This window comes from Amyelois transitella, chromosome 3 (assembly GCF_032362555.1).
Source record: "Amyelois transitella isolate CPQ chromosome 3, ilAmyTran1.1, whole genome shotgun sequence".
NCBI lineage: Eukaryota > Metazoa > Arthropoda > Insecta > Lepidoptera > Pyralidae > Amyelois > Amyelois transitella.
The window spans coordinates 11,450,186-11,471,289 of NC_083506.1; the positions used below are offsets into that span (position 1 = coordinate 11,450,186).

The 21,104-nt window shown below is 35.3% G+C and overlaps 2 protein-coding genes across 2 annotated transcripts; both read right to left on the reverse strand.

The window, feature by feature from the left end:
* Positions 1-93: 93 nt before the first annotated feature.
* LOC106136887 (uncharacterized) lies at positions 94-8,459 on the reverse strand. The gene is made up of 4 exons (XM_060949378.1): positions 8,159-8,459; positions 7,364-7,845; positions 6,297-6,486; positions 94-4,028 (listed from the first exon to the last, which is right to left on the reverse strand). The coding sequence occupies exon 4, from the start codon at positions 3,775-3,777 to the stop codon at positions 607-609; it is 3,171 nt and encodes a 1,056-aa protein (XP_060805361.1). The 5' UTR covers positions 3,778-4,028; positions 6,297-6,486; positions 7,364-7,845; positions 8,159-8,459; the 3' UTR covers positions 94-606.
* On the reverse strand, positions 7,605-11,324 carry LOC132902736 (procyclic form-specific polypeptide B1-alpha-like). Its single transcript, XM_060948943.1, has 2 exons — positions 11,179-11,324; positions 7,605-7,845 (listed from the first exon to the last, which is right to left on the reverse strand). The coding sequence occupies exons 1-2, from the start codon at positions 11,322-11,324 to the stop codon at positions 7,605-7,607; spliced, it is 387 nt and encodes a 128-aa protein (XP_060804926.1).
* Between the last annotated feature and the right edge of the window lie 9,780 nt (positions 11,325-21,104).

The following is a 21,104-nucleotide window of genomic DNA, read 5'->3' on the forward strand; positions in this document are numbered from 1 at the left end:
AATGTTAAAGGATTCTTTGCACTTAATATTATTGGGTGCTTCTTCGAGTTATTCAAATTAGCATGGCGAATCCTACCGCCCAACCTGAGAATATTATTTGCGTCAATGAAAGGATGTAAGGATTTAAGATTGCTTCTCCTTTTAACCCTGCCTCTTTTCCTTAGATCAACCATTTCTTCTTCAAAATCCTTTTTCTGTACAATTCTTATGCACACATCGAGTGCGCTTTCCAACTCTTCCGTTGTTATAGGTACATCTAAAGTTTTAACTCCATAACTTTTATATTTCAGAAATCTTTTGCAATAAGTTATTGTTTTTAACAGTTCTTTCAACGTGTCAAAATCTTCGAATTTGGTAAGTAATAAATCTTTATCATCTTTATCTTCTTCTATATAATTATCTTGTACTTTAGTATTTACTAATATATCTCTTCTTATCTCTAATTCTGTTATTAAGTTGTTCATTTTCTTCACAGGTAGCTCTTCATTCTTCAGCCAGTTTGGTCCCTGCCACCATAATAAACCTCTAGAAGCCAGGTCAGCGGGATTCTCATCAGTTCGGACATGATACCATTTGTTTCCAATGTTGTCTAAAATTGTAATCACTCTATTTCTGACGAAAGTTTGCCATCGAATCGGATCCAAACCATGCTAAAACTATCGTGGAGTCAGTCCATGCAAAAAACTGATCTTTAGGTATACGAGTAGCTTCACTAATTTGTTTCAGCAATTGCGATAAGAGAACTGCACCACACAATTCCAGCCTCGGTAAAGATACTGGCTTAACTGGCGCAACTCTTGTTCGAGCAGCGATGAGGCTTATCTTAAAATTTCCATCATCAGTTCGGGCTCTAAGGTAAGCAACTGCTCCATAAGCTTTATTAGACGCATCGCAATACCCATGCACAGTGACCTCATTTAAATTGTCTTGAGTAGTGTTCATCCATCTCTTTAATTTTATTTGTTTTAGGTGTTCATAACTATTTCTTATATTAATCCATTCCTCTTTTGTTTCAGAATCGAGATCATCATCCCAGCCGACTCCTTTTAACCATAACTTTTGTATTAATATTTTTGCAGGAAGCAATGCAGGGGCCAGCCAACCGAGCGGATCGAAGAGGCGTTGGATCTCTGCTAATATAGATCTTTTATTTATGACTTTTTCTAAATAAGGCAACTGAAAATGATACTGAAACACGTCTTCCCCCATATTCCAGGAAACTCCAAGTGCTTTCGTCATCTCATCTAACTTGATATCTAATTTTACTTTTATACTTCTGTTAGACGGCTTAATCTGTTTAAGAAATTCTGAGCTATTAGATGTCCATTTTTGTAGATTCATACCTCCTCTTTTAAGAATTTCAGCTATATTCATCGCTGTGTCTAAAGCTTCAGGCACAGTATCTGATCCAGACATCAGGTCATCCATATAAAAGTCTTCGTGGATCGTTTTTGCTGCCACTGGATGTTCCTTGCCTTCATCTTTTGCGATTTGTTGGAGCGTCTTCACCGCCAAGTAAGGAGCACAAGCTGTGCCGAAAGTAATTCTTAAAAGGCGATAGTCTTTTATTGTTCCAGTGGAGTCTCGCCAGAGGATGCGTTGAAAGTCTGCGTCTTCTTTTGTTACTAAAATTTGCCTATACATCATTTGGACATCTGCCGTAAAACAAACTCGTTTCATTCTCCACCTTATAATATGCGATCTCATATCTTCCTGTATTTGTGGTCCAACCATCAGTTCATCGTTAAGAGATACGTGATTTGAACCTTTTGATGATGCATCAAACACTATCCGGACCTTAGACGTATCCCTATCTAGTTTTATCACTGCGTGGTGAGGAAGATATACTGCTGGATTGTTCTTTTCATTTTCCGGAACTTCTTCTAGATGATTTAATGTTTTATATTCTTCAAATACTTTTGTGTATTCTTCCTTCAATAATTTGTCCTTCCTAAATCTTCTTTCTATTTGTTCTAATCTTCTAATAGCTATCTCTCTAGTGTTTCCATTTCGACATTGAGGATTATCAGTCTTAAATGGTAATTTTACCACGTATCTCCCTTCTTCTTGTCTACTATATGTTTCTTCAAATAGACGTTCACATCTCTCTTCCTCCTTTGTATATTTCTTCTTTGTGTCAGGCTCTATTTCCCAAAAGTTCTTCAGCATGTTGTCTAAGTCTAGCTGATGATGCATGACAATTATTTCTTCAGAGGAAGATGTGTTTTGTATTGCTCCAAATAAGATCCAACCAAGGTGTGTGTTTTGAGCGCATGGTGAACCTAGGGGATCTTTGATTAATTCATTCTTCAAAATTTGGGAACAAACTTCAACACCAAGAAGAAGGTCGATTCTTCCTACTTCATTAAAGTTGGGATCAGCTAAGGTGAGTCCTCGTAAATGTGTCCAATTGTTTGATGGTATCTTTATAGTCTTTGTTGGCAGGTGTGTGGTCAATTGTGTGGCCATAACATAGGCTTTCATACCGAGCTTGAACGTATCCTCATGATTGGATAAAAGTTCCAGCTGTACCACGTGCTTAACTGTAGTCTTGGTTGAACCCACACCTGTGATGTTTCCTTTAGCCAATGTTCTCTTTACTTTTAATGTTTGAGTTGCTCTTTCGCTAATGAAATTAGCTTGGGATCCCGGATCTACTAACGCGCGCAATATTGTTACATATCCTTTCTCATCTCTTACAGGGACCAATGCGGTAGCGAGCAAAGCTGTAGACTTCTTCGCTGTGAAATGAGTTGCTATTGCGTCGTTTGTTTCTTCGTCTTCCTGTTGTTCATCTTTTGTGTCATCAAGTTGGCTGTGGTGAGTTTGTACATTGTCTGTAGTTTGGGATTCCCTCTTTTCGTGAAGCAAAGTGTGGTGTTTTCTCTTACAGATACGACAGGTAACTGGCAAACGACATTTCCATGCTGAATGACCTTCAGCTAAACAATTGAAGCATAGGCTTTTGTTTCTTACAAATTCACTTCTTTCCCGCGGCTGCAGTTTACCAAATACCTTGCAGTGACTTAAGGTATGGTCTTCATTACAGTTAATACAGGTCTGGACCGAAGATGTTGCTGCGGCCGCTACGTGAAATGACTTGCCCTTAAATGCTTGAGTCTTCTCTCTTGTGATGGAAGTTATCGGATTGTTTGTGTTAGTAACCAGCTCCAGTGTTCTAAATTTCCCTTCTAGGAATTGTTTCAAGTCACGCCAACTAGGTAATTCATTAGGTTTCAATTTATAAGCGTGTTCTTCCCATGACTTATGACTCTCGAAATCTAATTTTTGCACCACATGATGAATAATAACTGGATCCCACGAAGTAGTAGATATTCCTTCATTTATAAGGCCATTCAAACATTCTTCGGTAGTGTCTAGAAGCATCTTGATTTGAGTTGCAGTCTGACTAGCACATTTCTTTTGTCCAAATAAACGTTTGAGTAAAGAATTCACAACTAGGCGTTTATTCGCGTAACGATTCTTAAGAATTCCTCGTGCTTGATCATAATTAGCTTCAGTCACCTGAATATGCCTTAATAATGCCTCAGCCTCACCAGTGACACTCGCTTTCAAATAGTGTAGTTTTTGCACTTTGCTCAGTGAATTGTCGTTGTCTACAAGCGATGAAAATAAATCGTCGTAATTAGCCCATTCTTCATATTTCCCCGAAAATTTTGGAAGTTCTATTTTTGGTAACTTTGCACAGCTTAAATTCGAGGGATGTTGAGGAGAACTACGCGAAGATACCGTTGTCGGCATTAACTTTTCCAGCATATCTTTCAAATCGCCTTTGATACATAAATAAAGTTCTTCGATTATGTCAAATTCCTCATTGGCTAAATACGGGATTTTGTCATGCTTTTCTATGTCCGTTTCTTGAATCAATGATGAATGTGCCTCGAGAAATTTCTCCCAATATTCATGTATGCATTCTAATTTACTCTCTATACATCCTTTTGTGAGTCTTGTTTTAGGACATTTTTTCAGATTTGATTGGGTTTTCTTTAATTGGCTTGCAAGATTTTCTATAACACGTAAATGTTCCATAGTGAGTGAGTGAAAGTTTCGGTTGTCTTAGCGAACTTCTAACTATCCAACAATATATTTCACGTTCTAAGTCCACACATAACGTGACGCGATGAATGGTAATTACATTAATTTTGTTTAATATGTCCATAAATGTAAAACATTTTCCATACGCGTAATTGAAAACTCACTATAAAATGTCACAATGTCAAATTGCAAATGTCTTTATATTTTACCAATAAAGTCTTACGAAATCACAAGGCAATCCCTTGATAATATATTATTTCTTTATATTTAAATACGACAAATCACTTGATGTTATTTATTTTATAAAATAGCTTCGCTTCGATAGTTCAATTTTTCACGCAGAGCTTCAGTCATTGGTCTATGTAACGATAACATCCGGCTCGAAGGACCATATGTACGGTTGAATAAGGGTTACTATGGTTTGTACTACTCTTTAAAGGAAAACCAACGTGTAGACGGGATGATTGTTTATTTGCAACTGATTCACATAATGACAGCTCCTATCAATTGGACAATGCATTTGAACATCGAACAAATGCAGTTCTGTAAAGATTGGAAAGGAACTTGAAATGAATGTGGCTTTTCATACAATTTCTATTAGAAAGCCGTCAGTTGCGCTAACCTAGCGGAAAAGTCTATCAGTTTTAACAATAGCCTTGTTGTACCAGCGCCATCAATTTCATTGGTTATTTTGGCGTTCGGTAAACTGATACGGTTTTGTTAAAAATAAGTCACTAGATGATATATTAATGATCTGTTTTATAATTAATTGGTACTTACAGAACTCATTAATAAAGGAAAAAGAAGTAATTTCTAAAGAAAGGTTATTATGTAACATTGACTGAGATAACTATAATGTGTTTGAGAAATCTTGTAGAACGTTGAAGGAAATGGACATAAGAAACGGACTTGACATAACGGAAATTAGAAATGACATACCGCAAGGAAGTAAAGGTATATTAAATTATGTAGATTTGGTAGAAAATATTGGTGGCGCTGCTTCTACAGAAGATTAAAGTCAGACCTTTTTTATGATGAGCTAAATATGTATAGTCACGGCTTTATTTATGGGACAGTGCTATTGTATCGTTGCTCTTATTTATAAAACTTAATTGAGTAAGTACTAGTAACAGAATAGAATTTCGTAACAATGATCAGTAAATACATAGTTCCATAAAATTACCACGGAACCCACCAAAGAATGTTTCACTCGATGAATAACCACAAAAAAAAACATCAATCAGTCATGCTAGTCTACAAGCTAAAAATCCATTCAATGTTCCAACCATTTACAATGAATCATTTTGTACCGAATGGGATATTCTTTCTGTTACATTCTAATAGATATATATTTTGGGTATGGAACTATGCTATTTACCTGAAATTAATTATGTACCTACAACACTTTTTTAAGTTTTTACAATGTTAAAACTAACGAGTTCTGAAACGTAACGAACAGCAAGCTTGAAAAAAAAATCATCCCATGGTAACAGTTATGACAACCAAAGTTGTAGAAATACGGTGGATATGACTATATTCAACAATAAATATACATATTTATTAAATTTAGGGCTCATTCAACTGGCTGATGCGATGTGAAGATCTAAGAAAATTCCACAACAAACAGAGCTTTGACCAGTGCAACCTGACCTGCTTGAAGACTTATTTAATGAGTTTTCCAACACCTATCAAAATTTATATCACCTTTTGGATACCGATTTTAAACAACGGTTTCTGTCGGTATTCTGATAATCATTAAAATACTTATATGTTTCTTGAACCGCGCCTCTTGGTCTAAAGCCAGCGTGCGTCAAACTGGACTACGGATGCGAAATTACATAAGAGAACACATATTTGTTTACGCAGATTAAATAAGAATGAACTAACGTCAATGTTAACTGACTTTAGACGACATTTGCGGAATTTTTTGAAAATGGTCGAAATGATCTTTTAAACATTGTAGCTTTAAATAAAATCGTATCACCTGTCTAAAGCTCTCATCGCAGTTCATCTAGCAATTTAATATCTTCAACAACGAACACTGACATAGCTGGTTTGCTTAAGAAGTAAAATTTTGTGAAACCAATAATAGAATTTGAATCTGAATTCCTGGTAAGTTATGAAACCCGATAAAAGCTAGAAGACATTATGGTTGAAAATTTCGTAATTGAAACTTTATTCTTTACCAACCAAAATACAATTTGTCTGTAATATTCATATGGTTTATGATTTAAACTTACAATGTTTCATTTGGTCGATGGTACGACTTCTGTTGGGCCGGCAGTGCTCCTCTCGTCAGCGGCTGAACTTCCACCACCGCCACCCCCCTTAGCGTCTCCTCCCCTGGGCGCCGCACCACCACCGCTGCCTTTGCCGCCTTTACCCCCTTTGCCCCCATCATCTTCGGCGATTGTGGCAGGTAACGTTCCCCTGTCGAAAAATCCTAAATTTATTCCTAGTAGCCAGTATTTTAGGACATCGATTTAGGTATAAACTTATATTTTTAGATATTATCATGTTGCCAAGTTTTTTACCGAATTTACCGCGACCATGTACTTTTATGTGTACCTCTTAATTAAATTATTGACCGATGCTTTTAAACTGTGGAAAAACATCGTGATGAAACCTGAATATTGATCCCTGATCATAATGGTTCCTCATAGTAATGATCACCCCGATCCAGCAATTAGGTTGTTCCCCTGAAAAGGTAAGACGAGAGGTGATTGGTGTAAAATTCCTTACTTATTGAATTCAGTATTGCGGTCAAAGGCGAACCCCAGGCTTCTAACTAGAGAGGAGAGGATAAAACTTAACCAGTAAGATAATGATTAAGTGCGGAGGTAAATATAGATTGGAAATGATTCAATCCATGCTGGAACAGACGCCATCTTTGAACTTGACTGCTAACAAATGTCTAAACAACAAGATGGACTAATTAACACATTGCTGCACTAATCTGATTATGTGAGTAAGGCAACATGTTGTAAACATTGTCTATGGTGCCATATCGAACATGTTATCTGCTACAGAAATATAGACTCAAAACTAAGAGATCATAGAATTAACTTTATACTTGCTGCGGAGAATCCTAATGTTGATCGAGATGCTCATGAAAAATATATCTTTAGAGTAGAGTTGTACGGTTCAAATTTGGATAAGAATGTTGTCGTTGATGACTACAGTGCATAGTAACACGTACTAATAATGCACTAACTAAATATTTTTCAGAAATTTGCAATGCACTCATTGTTTATTGAAATATTTACTTAGAAAAGGTTTGTGATTTGTTAGTTAGTGATTGACTTACCAGTGGTGGATTATTCAAGAGGCAATAGTGTTTTCACTAAACTATATATTCAATAGCAATAACAATGTAAATTTGTACACCTTGCAGTGAACGAAATTACATTTAATTTTTCATTTTTAATAGCAAATAAAAAGTAGAAAATAACGCACGATACAAAAATGTTAGTAAGTAATGGTATCAAGATAAAAAAGTTTCACTCGAATGAAACATTCTGAATAAAAAATATAATAAAATGACACTATTATTCATCAGCTGGTGGTGGTATTTCAATGGGTTCTGGTTCGGGTTCTGGTTCTGGTTCTATTGCTGGTTCTGGTTCCAGATCTGGTTCAAGGCGAGGTGCAGGCAGAGGTTCTTGTTTCGCCATAGGCTCTGGTTGTGGCAAAACCGCTTTAGGATATTGTAGTACTTCTTCTATAGATCCTTGTGGAGATACCCTTGCTGTGCCAGTTTGGGTTCCTTCATCTTCACTATAATCGCCTCTGAAATAACAAATAAAAGGGTTTATTTTGCAAAACCTTGGTTGCAGTAAGTTCGGTTGTGTATTTATGCACTGACACCAAAGGTATTTAAGCAAGAACTATATATAGTTCTTGCTTAAATACCTTTGGTGTCAGTGCATGCATTATTATTATAATATAGTACATGAATTAACCATGATTTAATTAATTTCAATATTTGCAGTAAAGGGGATTAAAATAATGATGAAGCTAACTCAAAAAAAGAGCTCTGTTTAACAAAATATAAAAAGGCAAACAAATTATAAAAAAAATTAAACAAAAATAAATAACATACCATTTATCCTATCGAGCGAATTTTTCCCAGATAATCTTCATGTTTTCAATAGCAAGCCGCGGCACTTTAAAAATATCTTGTTTACTGGGTGGTAAGGTATAGTTTATGATGCCAAATGACACCGACATTGGCACTAGGAATAATATAACGTTGGTATAATCTGCTTTGAGGACGCATAGTAACAAAACAGCTGATTTTTAGGTCTGGTATACTTGGATGGTGTCCAAAAGATTAGTACGTGTTGAAATTTTGAATAAAGTATCTATTTCAAAATATACATCCAAAATCAAGCTGTTTTTGAGAACAGACCTAATTTGATGCTAACACTATAAAGATATATCTTTATAGTGTTTTTTGAAACGGGCTTGTTATATTTTTTAAATTATGGACCCATGTCATAAATTCAATATGACAAAATTCTCAGTTGTTACTTTATCATTCTGTTTTCTTCTTCCTGAATATTGTTTACAAGATGTCTCAACTATTTTCAGTCTCTATTCAATTTATTCGCGATTTCCTGAATAATTTTGTAAGCAAACAAAGTACTTGATATACTCACATGTTTAATTCAAACCAAACAGAACATGAAAAATTGTTATGAATGACAGAACTACATGAATAAAACACAGGATTTATATACTAGTAGACAAAAAAAAAACTATACAATTTTTTTACACTTTTGCACAAAAATATACAATGATTACCTACAATATAGGTACACAGGTATTTTTAAGATAGAAATATGAAAAAAATATTACTATTAAAAGCAGAAAAACTTAGCAAGATCCAATGACCAAAATGTGAAAAATAAAAAAAATTTGCTAGAAATACATAAGAAACACCGATGTAATCAGTTATGCAAATATTTTCAAACACGTAACAGCTCATTGCAAATGTGATAAGTGTGTCTGCACGACCAAAGTCTACATTCTGCAGAAAAAGTCGACGAATTTTTAATAAAAATGCATCATACGAACGAATACGAATCACTAGGAATTTTTATAATCATATTGAATGTAGGAAAACAGGACATCTTAATGTTTAATTCTATCTATAATCCACCATCTCCAGCCTCCCTCAGAGACTGACGCCAGGACAATGATGATTATCTAAAGAATGCATTAATCGTTTTATTATTTAAATGCATACCTACAATCGTACTTTTTGTTTTTTATTTTCTTTATAAAGTAGTATAACTAATTTCTCAAACTTGTGTTTTGTTCTAACGTTGACAGAAATATAACAATTAATAATTAATATCATGGAGAAGTAATAGTTTAAAATCTGCATAACATTCAAATTTTCTGCCAGCGTGGCTAAGCAACCCTTTTTTTGGATTACCTATACTTATGTCGTTTCATTTACCGACGGGGAAGAATGTAAATTAGTGATTCTTGTTTTAAAGAAAGTTGCATGTTCATCTCAAATCTTACACCTATTCAAAATTAATCCCTCCGCTTCGATAAGAAAGAAAATATAATCAATTATTGAACGTATATAAACGAGCAAGACAGCATAATTTTATGTGTTTTAATTGAAATAATCAATGGCTCCCTTCGATCAACTATAGTACGTCAATAATGGCTCCTAATGTTTTAATCAAGGCTTTGGAACTAAACGGAACGCCTGACTTTGTTCAGAATATAATTTAATACTTTTATAGTTGCGATGTAAAATAAGATTCACCTACAATGGTACACCTCAAGGCAATGGAAACTGACATGCTGGAAATCAGGATATACAAACTAATTGCATACAAATTGATTACACGGCTGTTGGTCTCGCTCGCATCAATTTGCGTCTGCGCAACATCACGTCGCCATCGGGAGATATGTTGGCATTATAAAGCGGAGCATTTGGTGTAGGTAATATTTCGTGGATGAATTCCTAAGATTGAGGTAAAATTCCAACGAATTCAATGTGCCATAGAATTTGTTATGTATATCTTCGTTTGACTTCGTTTTTAGAGAAATCACCTTGTTATTTAATGTTGGTTTTTGGTTTATTTGGACAGTCGATCAATTTGATAAACTTTTTAGCTCACAAATATTCGGTTTATAAAATCACCTGGTTTAATTCTAATTCAAATTATAGTTTCTTGCAATGTTTACAATTTATTACCGAATTTGAGATAAAAATAGCTCAATATTGTTTCTGGCATCGATCGTGTTATGAAAAGTGCTGTTATCTTTTGCGTTATAGTTATTAGCTTGTTGTCTGCTACTTTAAAAAAGTTTAACTTCAATGTGTTATTAAAATTTGAGATTGCGATATATAAATAAAACATATTTATCTATTCAATTTTCAAATCTTCTATATTTTCTTTGTTTTGTAATTACATGTTTTATTTCATTTAAGTTTCTGAACTGTTAAGAATTGTATTTTTTGAAATGTTATTAGCTGGAATAACATTTTTGTTTTGTTTTTCTTTATGATCCTAGTCATAAATTTTAATAGCCATAGTTGTAATATATTCTAAATTCATATTAATGTTTTCATTACAAATTGATTCGTGGACTGCGTGTTTATCATTAGGATTTTTAGTCAAATCTCGGACTGATAGTTTAATATCTTATCTCTCAACACCACAGCATTCGTCTAGGCTTTCTGGCCCTCTGCCAAGCTGGCCCGCCGCCTCTTGATGTCACAGTCTAAAACTACTGTTTTCGTTTCTCATTTGTTTTTCAGACGAGTTTTTAACGATGTTACGTTCCACTGTAGCACGCGTTTGTTCTTTGACAGGCCTGTTTGGTTTGAACGACATATTTTCATAGAATTTTTTCACATTTTCACTGATATTTGTAGTGATAAAAATGGGACTTATCAAAAAAAAAAAACGACTGGATGATTATTAAATCTCTTAAATGGTTTTTTCTCCTATAAATCACGCGTATAAGTTCCCGTGTTCGTCACTTTCAAGGTTCTCGATGTTTTAAAATATGGACTAGACCAGACTGTTGGCACCTATTAGATATTTTAAATACAATAAAGCAGACCATTCATGCTCAGACAATTCTGACAGTTTATCAATAATGGAGACAGTCAAAACGTAGGAGCTATTAGCAGACTCAGAGCATAGAGATATGTCTTGAATTGACGTTTTGTCTAGATTCCCGCCATATTGTGATCCCTTTTTTTGCTTGCAAAGTTTAACAATGACTGCCATAATACTATTGTCATCAGACATCCGTGACCATCTTTTACTATCACATCACGTGACCATCACCAAAGCGACCACCACGAAAATATTAATGAACTAGCTGTGCCCGCGACTTCGTCCGCGTGGAATAGTTATTTTGGGCATCATATTTATTTTTTATAGCTGTGCCCGCGACTTCGTCCGCGTGGAATAGTTATTTTGGGCATCATATTTATTTTTGCAAACATCCGCGTATTAGAAAGAACGCTGGTTCGCCGTATTAAATGTTTCGCTGCAAATTGCTTATAACGACTATATCTCAAAACCTATTCGTCTGATTTATATACTGTAAATGGCAATTTTAGTCTACATGAAAATCCGAAAGTAATAAACATATTTATTTGGATAAGGATTAATACTGAATTAAAGAAAATTGGTTTCAAAATAACTTATGTTTATAATGAAAAAATAATCTTAAAAAATGAACATAAAAGTGGTTATTGTAAGTAAACCTTAAGAGATAGATATATGCTCTCGCGGACTTTTTTGTGGCAAAAAATGAGTACTTCACATCTTTAGTACATTGTTTTACTATATCTTTGTTGGTTTGCGCAGCGTTCGCGTGGAAAGCTCGCAGATGGCCAACTCATTCAACTTTCACTTGCATTGTTGACGTTTCCCGTAGGAAATCCGGGATAAAATGTAGCCTATAGCCTTCCTCGATAAATAGACTATCTAACAGTGAAAGAATTATTCAAATCGGTTCAGTAGTTTCTGAGATTAGCGCGTTTAAACAAACAAACAAACAAAACAAACTCTTCAGCTTTATAATATTAGTATAGATACGGAGAAAGCAAAATAAATCTTTAAGGATCGTGCTTAGTAAAAGTAGTCTCTGCTTACCCCACCGGGAAAAAAGGCGTGGTGTTAAGAAGCCACAATTTTGAAAAGAAGAAGATCCCAGAATTTTCTCAGACGTAGGGGCAACTTATAACGACAAATCTGTCCGTGAATGTCTTTCGTCTGTCGTGAATCTTTCTATAGACGCAACTCGGTGCAAGCCTGCCGCACCCAGCGACCGTCTATTTCTACATCACGGTGCATCAACCTCGGATCCGTGACATTACACCACGGATTTACTACGGCCACGAGTGTCAACTTAGGGTAGGGCTAGTCATGCAATCACAACGTACAACTCTAAAATAGAAAGAGGATTCAGTTGCTATTATAATCGAAGGAGTGTAATATCTACCTCACCACGGAAAGTGTAATACCGAATACCACGTCACGTTTGAAGATATGTTCGGACAAATTCATGATCGATCAGATGATGGTTACTAAATATTTTTATTCAGGTCAATATTTCCCCAAACCGAAGCTTGCACGAAGAGTTATGAATGTAGATGAAGCGAAAGAAGTACGAGGGGATGTGGCAAGTGAAAAGATGTAGTCTTTGCCTTCTCCTCTAGGAAGAGAAGTGATTGTATCTAGGTATGTAATTGAAACTTGAGAAATTTAATACAAAAATGTACAGTTAAAATAATTTAATATTGTGTATAAAGAATTTGGCAACTAAGAAAATTGTTTATAATCATTTTCATCACGTTACCGAGTGGGTGTTACAACACACATTATCTGCTGAAACAAATATAAATAATAGTATACAAGCCCTCAAAGCAGTTACAGCAGTACAGCCAATATTTATATTAGATTGCTCTGGGACTTTTGGCTCAGTAACAGCTATGAGTCTGGTTAGTAAATAAATATTAACCTCAAGGGGATCGGCAGAACTATATATTATGATTGGCAGCTCTTCACGACCGATAATAAATGGGTGAGCTATGCCAAGACTTTACGCGTCCCGGCCATTTCAAACAGCTTCACAACAGTCTACTAATACAAATGTTATATTATTGAGTTAATTTGTTACGATTTCGTTTCTAATCTGTGGGATCAATTTTAATTAATCCAATGTTCGTTATGTTTATAAATTAAAAAAAAACCTATGTATTTGTTACACTTCAATTACCTCAACTTTTAAATTGATTACACCTACATTTTTTGGAAGATTTTATGGATTATATTATATATAAGAGCCTATTAGAAGAATATATTTTTTGCGAAATTTCAGGAAACTTTTGACGTGTAAACTCATTTCGGCAATTGCGTTTCCCGGCTGATAAATTACACAAAAGAAACCTATTTATATAAAATTTATAATACAATTTCGTGAAAGTTAAATTTCAACAATCTTATTTAGGTACTTAAGAATATGACTTGACGACGACTGTTTGCATTTTCTATATTCACGAGTATTGTAATAAACCATTCCAGATTTTGTTCTACCTCATCTACATTATTCATTTACCTCATGAATGGGATAACTTGTGTAGTCCTTAACTAGCCAGTTTGCCATTAATCTTTATATATAACGATCTACCAATCCGAGCACTTGTCGTGGTCGGTCGAATCCGGTGCCCCCACGACTTGCGCCCACTACTCACGGTAAATCAAAGAGAATGGCATGCTTTAACGATGCATTATATGCACCAGACATCCGCCTACTTACATAACGGGACTTGGACAGAAAAGTAGCTCTGATTAAATAATTAACTGAATAATGCAGGATTAACAGGGTAAATAATTAAACGTGTGATTAGTGAGCTAGCACTAGGTTTATCAAATTTTCTTTGTAAAAGTAACGTACAACTTTATTGACCCGAGCTCTTTGCAATCTAGGAGACAACTGGACAGTGCCTATAAACTCCACAATTACTCATACTCGAATCTCTGTTGTAGTTTTAAATAAGTAGTATTTAATTTTAATAACAAAATGTTCAAAAGCTTGAAAAATAAAATTAGTGGAAATCACAAAGAATTAACAAAAATTTTACAGAGAAAATGATAAAACTAGATTGTTAGTACACAACCCAGTAATCATGAAACAGGAACTAAAGACAGTTGAAAAATAAAGAGTGGAAATGATAGTGCCATAACTACACAGGCACGCCTACTAATACCAGATAAGGTAGGCAAGTGATATCTAGATATTTCTCAATAAGTACTTGCGTAAGTTGATGTGAGTGACGTGACCGTTGTCACATTCGCAAAAACTGTGATAACGCGATATTCTGAATCGAGTATCTTTAGTATTACTTTTCTTGTAGATAATAAGTGAGTACTTAATGTTTGAACACTACTGGATTGTAGCTATAAAAGAATCTGCTTTCAATAATAACGCAATTTTTGTTGTGAACACCATGAATGCGCAAGTTTTTCACGAAAAACTGAAAGGCAAGTAACCGTTAGATTAAGCTAAAGGATATATAGATAGACTATTGCACCATAAGAAAAAGAAAAACAGAAAAAAGGATGGGGTAAATGGATCATAGAATAAACGTGAATGAATACCCAACATAAATTACATAATATTTCCGCAGAAACAATGTAAAAGACGAGAATTCTCGAGTTATACTTACGTTAAAGAATCGAGATAATAAAGAAAATAATCGAGATAATAAAGAAAATAATAAAATACTTGACATAGTAACAGATGACCGGCCCGAGTTAAGCTCAGAGGGATCTGTCTATATCTGGTGTGACCATTTAAGGTGCGCTGTGGGGATGCGAGTCCCGGAATAGTCACATGCATGCATTGCACATTAAGGGCTGTAAACAGTAATAATAAATACCAAAACCATTTCTCATTTTCAGGTTTTCTAACCTAGATGGAATAACCCTAGGACGAAGCCTTTAATAAGTAGGCCGGACTGTTGCCGACTAGGTTTAAGAGCAGTCTTCTTCTTTTATCTACTTCTGAAACTTGATTCCATTATCAAGCATAAAGTGCCTTCGAGTCTTGTTATTATTGGCCCTGTCTAGCCCCGTAAGACTGGTGATATGTGTGTATGTCAGACCAACAGTAAACCATCCCCGGATGATGGTCTTGGATAAATCAAAAAGTGAGCGTGTATTCCGCAGATTTCCGTACAACAAAATTACTGTTTTATCTGACAGGTGATTCTAGCCGAAAATTTAATTTTGCAGAAACGACTCTTAATCGAAACTACTATTTTCTCCAACAGTCGTTTGCTCTACTCGTACGAACAGTTCAATGATATAATTATTTTGTTCTTTAAGTCCATAGCTGATACGTTATATCTCAACAGTGAATGCATTTAGAGATGGAGAAAGATAAAATCGCAACTTTCTCCACGCAGCAGCCCTGGGGCTGAAAACCGATGCAAATAAAGTGTAAAGAGCGTCGACGATGCGCGCGTCACATTTAGATCATATGCGCCGGGGTATAATTAATTCTAAAGCTGGTAATCCACTCGAAGCAGAATAATGCCCATAAAAATCACAAGATTTTACAATTATTTAATACTAAAATTAACTCGATCACCCAAACTAAACTTTTTAATAAGGATAGTAACTTTACTTGTCTGTGAATCGGAAAGACTGGTTGTAAGTTAGGTGAGGTTATTGAAAGACCAAAATCACGAAATCAAAAGATGTTTTTAAAAATATTCTCGACTATTGACTAAAAAGAAATGATCCATAAACACAAGATGAAGGTAAACAGAAAGTACCTACTGCGTACTTACTTGTAGACACAGTTAAAGAAGATGGTACTTTTAACTCTAAGCACCTAGTTCAATTAGACACAAAAATAATCAGATCACACAACTTGAGAAAGGAAGGATTTAACAAACCACTAAATGAAATCGGATTAAATATACAATTGCAATAAACCGAGAAAATCCATAGAGATAAGGCAAAACTTAGACTGTCAGTTTGAAATGGCAAAGATAAAAGCGTTGACTCATAAATTACTAAGATGAAAGCGCACAAATCAAGCATAAGAGCAATGCGATGTGGGCAGTAGCCTTAAATGCAGTTTGCATCTGTTGCTATGCCAGATGAACTCCCACCGCGTAAGTAACAATACTGGGCAGTTAAATGTAATGGACCTGTTCGGAGCTGAGATTGAGGAAGTCGTAGAGCGTACAGTCTACAGATACTCTGTTAAGACATCTTTGAAGCAAATCTCCTTCTCTTTTTCTTATCAGCACGTTCAGCACTTCTCAGGGCTAAGATCTGGTCCTCCTCCATTTTGAGAAAATTGATGAATCAAACACTTGACATTATCTTTGTCTTCTTAGTGGTTGCGTCCTTACTTTTCTCGAGTGGAGCCTGTTTCGCCTTCGCCTGTGACCAGGATCTTGGGGTTTATTCAACACCGTCAGAACATCGGTTAGCAATCAAACTAATGTACCTATATGACTCAGTGAAGATTTGTTCCTTCTTCTTTCGTATTTTTGGTATTTCAGACAATAAGAAAGTTTGGGTCTCACTAAAGACCAAACTAGTCATATTCATACTTGACTTGAGTTGTCGCTAACATTCTTTGCTGCTAAGTAAAGCGTCATAAATGTTTTTGTTTAGTAGTTGTAAGATATAGGTACATAAAAGGCGATATGTTTTATTCTACTCTCTCAGTAACTACACTATGACGCGGTTTTACCCACTGTATTTGAAGAATTTGGTGAGGTTGTTGTGATGTCAACTGTACCGCTACGGGCGGACAGATATTTGCGAAACTAGCTTTACTTTACTTTATTTATGAAGTTGTGGAGCATCATTAAATAATGTTTAACAATAGGTAACTGTACCTAATATGCTTTAAAATATAATATACTTAAAATAAGTACTGTAAAATAAGGCCTATTGTGGACAGACGAAAAGGAGAGTTTTATAAAATCTAAGTACGTTTTTATGTTAAGAAGAATACAGGGATCGTGGCAAGTGTAACGATGCGGCTTCTGCTCGTATCATAATATGATCATGAAATTGAATAGACGATCATTTTTTATTTATTCAGTCACTAGCCTTTTCGTTCGTAAGTCGAATTGGTGAAATAATGTTTCAAGTTATTACGAAACGCAAGAGCTTTGCAAAAAAAAATGTATAAGAATACTTATATTTCTACAACGGCAAAAGTTCTGACTTCTATTCTACATAATTAGGTTCAATTGCTGAATACATCAAAAATCTATGAATAGCTGGAAAATCAATTGCGTTGCGAGGCCACAGCATATAATTTAGCGGTACCGATGGCGTATGGTAAAATTCCCATACAAATGTAACGTATGCGATGTGTCTCTTTAAAAATAGCATTAGCTATGACGGTGGCGACCGTTGGCAAGGTCGGGTGAATTAACATTGTTATCAATGCAAGCGCAAATAAATACTATGTTAGATTTGTTACACATATAGTAACAGTTGTTATGTAAAGATTCAAGATCAATACATACAAATATTACTTTCGAGAAAGTATGCCTAATATTTCTGAAAGTAAACATTTGTAATTTTGATTGGCATTGAGTACTAGAGTAAGCGAGTAATCAAATAATCTGTTTTATAAAGGTACATACATACATACATACATAAAATCACGCCTCTTTCCCGGTGAGGTAGGCAGAGACTACCACTTTCCACTTGCCACGATCTCTGCATATTTCCTTCGCTTCATCCACATTCATAACTCTAAAAGGTAGCTAGCTTTTATAAAAGTAGGTAGGTATAGTATTTATGAAGCTAAAGATTTGTGGAAATATCGTCAAAGTTCCTACGAGTAAAAATATTTTCTTCAATTAAATATATTAAGGTATCAATGAAACTGGTAAAAAAAGGATCAGAGGAATCGCAAATTTCGTTTAATTAAAACAGTAGTTTATCATTTTATTTGAAGTACTTACGTCTTTATTATCATTTAAATCCTAATACGACGACAATCATAGCCGGATGTTTACCAATCAATTTACCTTGTTATTCAATAAATCATGAACCAGTTCTGAAAGGATTCTTGCCATTTCATCTGACAGTACCTACAATGTTCATTCATTCATATAAACTCGTCTTTATCAGTTGCGAGGTAGACAGAGCCAACAGCACAACAGCAGAACAGTCTTGAAAAGACTGATAGGCCAGGTTCAGTTTTTTTGCTTAATAACAGAATTAGGATTCAAGAATCTCAAGCTCAAAGGCCTATCTCTCAGTCGCCTTTAACGATATCCATGGGAATGAAGTGCTCTCCTATTCTTTGTTTGTTTATGTCGTGCACGAATGTTAAAATGTTATTTGTTAATCTAAAACGTAGTCACACTCACGCCTTTTGCAGTTTCCCACGCACACAATCAATCGTAAATGTACGATTTCGTTGATACCGCAATTGCCGGACCCTACATTAGTTTTGTGGCAGTTGGAAAACTGATCAGTGTCTTTTTACATTGTGTTTTTAGTTTTCAGTAGCCGATGCTGGTTTTAGGTTGAGAAACTAAACCTACTTAATTTAGATGTTCATTTTTCAATCCAAATGAAAGCTAGAATTTATCGCGCACCTCAAAAGCACAATGATTTTTGTCTATATGTATGTCAGAATAACTTTGCATAAGAAATTCCTGCCGAATATAGTTATTTTCGCAAACAGACACCATTGAAATCATGACCATAATCAAAAGAAATAAAAAGTGAAATACATAGGTATCTATGTAAGTACTTAAAGCAAAAAGTTATATCAAGAAATCTTTTTTATTATATATTATATAAATTATATACTATATTTTATTTTTTACTTATCTTGATTAGTCATTCGACGATAGCGGATGATGGCTGCTTGTTATGTCATCATTTTACAACTATTGTCAATTCCTAAAACACAATTGTGCTTATACCAAAACATTTATTTCATCTTCTTATACTGAATATCTTAATCGGTATATACGAGATGAGTTCAGGTCATGTGATTGTCTTGTTGTTCGGAATTGTACTTTAATATGACAAAACACATTCGTTGTCTCTCTTCCGCCCATGCTACCTCAAGTTCAAGGCTAATTCCTATGAAAACATCATGTGACGCATGCCAACATAAATGCCTTCAATCAGTAGGTAGGTCCTCAAATAATATAGTCCAAGTTACAACCTCACCACTGGAGTAACATACATACACATACATATGGTCACATCTATATCCCTTGCGAGGTATAGGTACAGAGCCAACGGTCTTGGAAAGACTGAATGGCCACGTTAAGCTATTTGGCTTAATGATAGAATTAAGATTCAAATAGTGACAGGTTGCTGTCCCATCGCCTAAAAAGGAACCCCAAGTTTGTAAGCCTATCCCTTAGTCGCCTTTTACGACATCCATGGGAAAGAGATGGAGTGGTCCTATTGTTTTTTGTATTGGTTCCGGGAACCACACGGCAAACGGCCACTGGAGTAAGCCCGCGGTAAGCCCTTGACCTTAGTTCCTGGACTGGGTGAGTCGGATTTTTAACACGAAGCGATTCCCATTTGACCTCCGCAACCTTTGCAAGGGAACTTAACCTTTATAGGTTTATGGTTGATCCAGTTGCCTCTATATAGGTACGCAGGTTTCCTCACGATTTTTTCCCTTCCGTACCCTAAGGGCATCGATTAGACTTAGATTAGTCACGTCTGTTTTGTGAATTTATATATGTCTGTTTATGTTATTATTCATGTTATCTCCATTAAAGCGTATAGTCATACATAGTGCTATATGAATTGACTGTTTTACGATGCAGATAATATAAATGCCGTATAACAATTAACCTCTACATCAATTAACTTATTGACCACAGAAGACTGGACCCATGACTTGACCTGACCTCTGATTTATCAGTACGAGTCAAATTGTCTGGATTAACTGAATTGATAATTGAATTTCGTCCGCTTGGCTTTTATAATTCTGTTTATTTATCGTTATCAAATTTTTTCAATTAAATTCACTTAGGTACTATTTATAGTTTAAATTGCCGTCTTAATCCCTAATGGGATAGACAGCATTACGGCAGGCCATTAACCTATTAGATAAAAAGTATTACGTCACGAAATGTCAGGCTATAAATAATACCTCTAATGATGATAAACATTAATAAAAACTTAAGTAAGTAAAATGATCTAATTCTGTCATTGTACCGAGTGTAAATGGTCTGTCCCGATCGGTGAACAGACAGGATACCTATAGAATAAAAAAAAGGACTTTATTAGATACTAGCTGTGCCCGTGACTTCGTCCGCGTGGTATAGTTATTTTAGGCATCATTGAAGCCTTGAGGGCTTGAATGACGGATGAATAATTACCCCCGTTTTTTTCACATTTCCCATTAATACCTAATAGTTGCAGCGTGATGTTATACAGCCTAAAGCCTTCCTCGATAAATGTCTATTCAACACAAAAATAATGTTTTATTCGAACCAGCAGCTCCTGAGATTAGCGCGTTCAAACAAACAATTAACTCTTCAGCTTTATAATATTAGTAAAGATTCCTTTGGTAAGGGTATGTACACATCATAATTTAAGCTGATTTAGGATTCGTGTCAACACCACGGGGATCAGACTTTCTGTGTTATAATAGACCAACTATCCCACCCTTAAATTGAATTATACCTTAAGGCTTCATCTTCAAGGATGCAACTGGGACAGACATGACAATGTCACGATATAATTACCTATATATTAGAGGATGAATGAAAGAAGGTTGACTAAGCAGATATACAGGGAGAGTGTGGAGGGAAAGGTTGGAGTGGGAAGACCTAGACGAACGTATCTTGATCAAATTAAGGACGTCCTGGTAAAGGGTCAGGTTAAAAGTACCCGAAACCGCCGAGCTTGCATGCAGAGAGTTATGAAAGTGAATGAAGCGAAGGAAGCATGCAGAGATCGTGGCAAGTGGAAAGAGGTAGTCTCTGTCTACCCCTCCGGGGAAGAGGCGTGATTTTATGT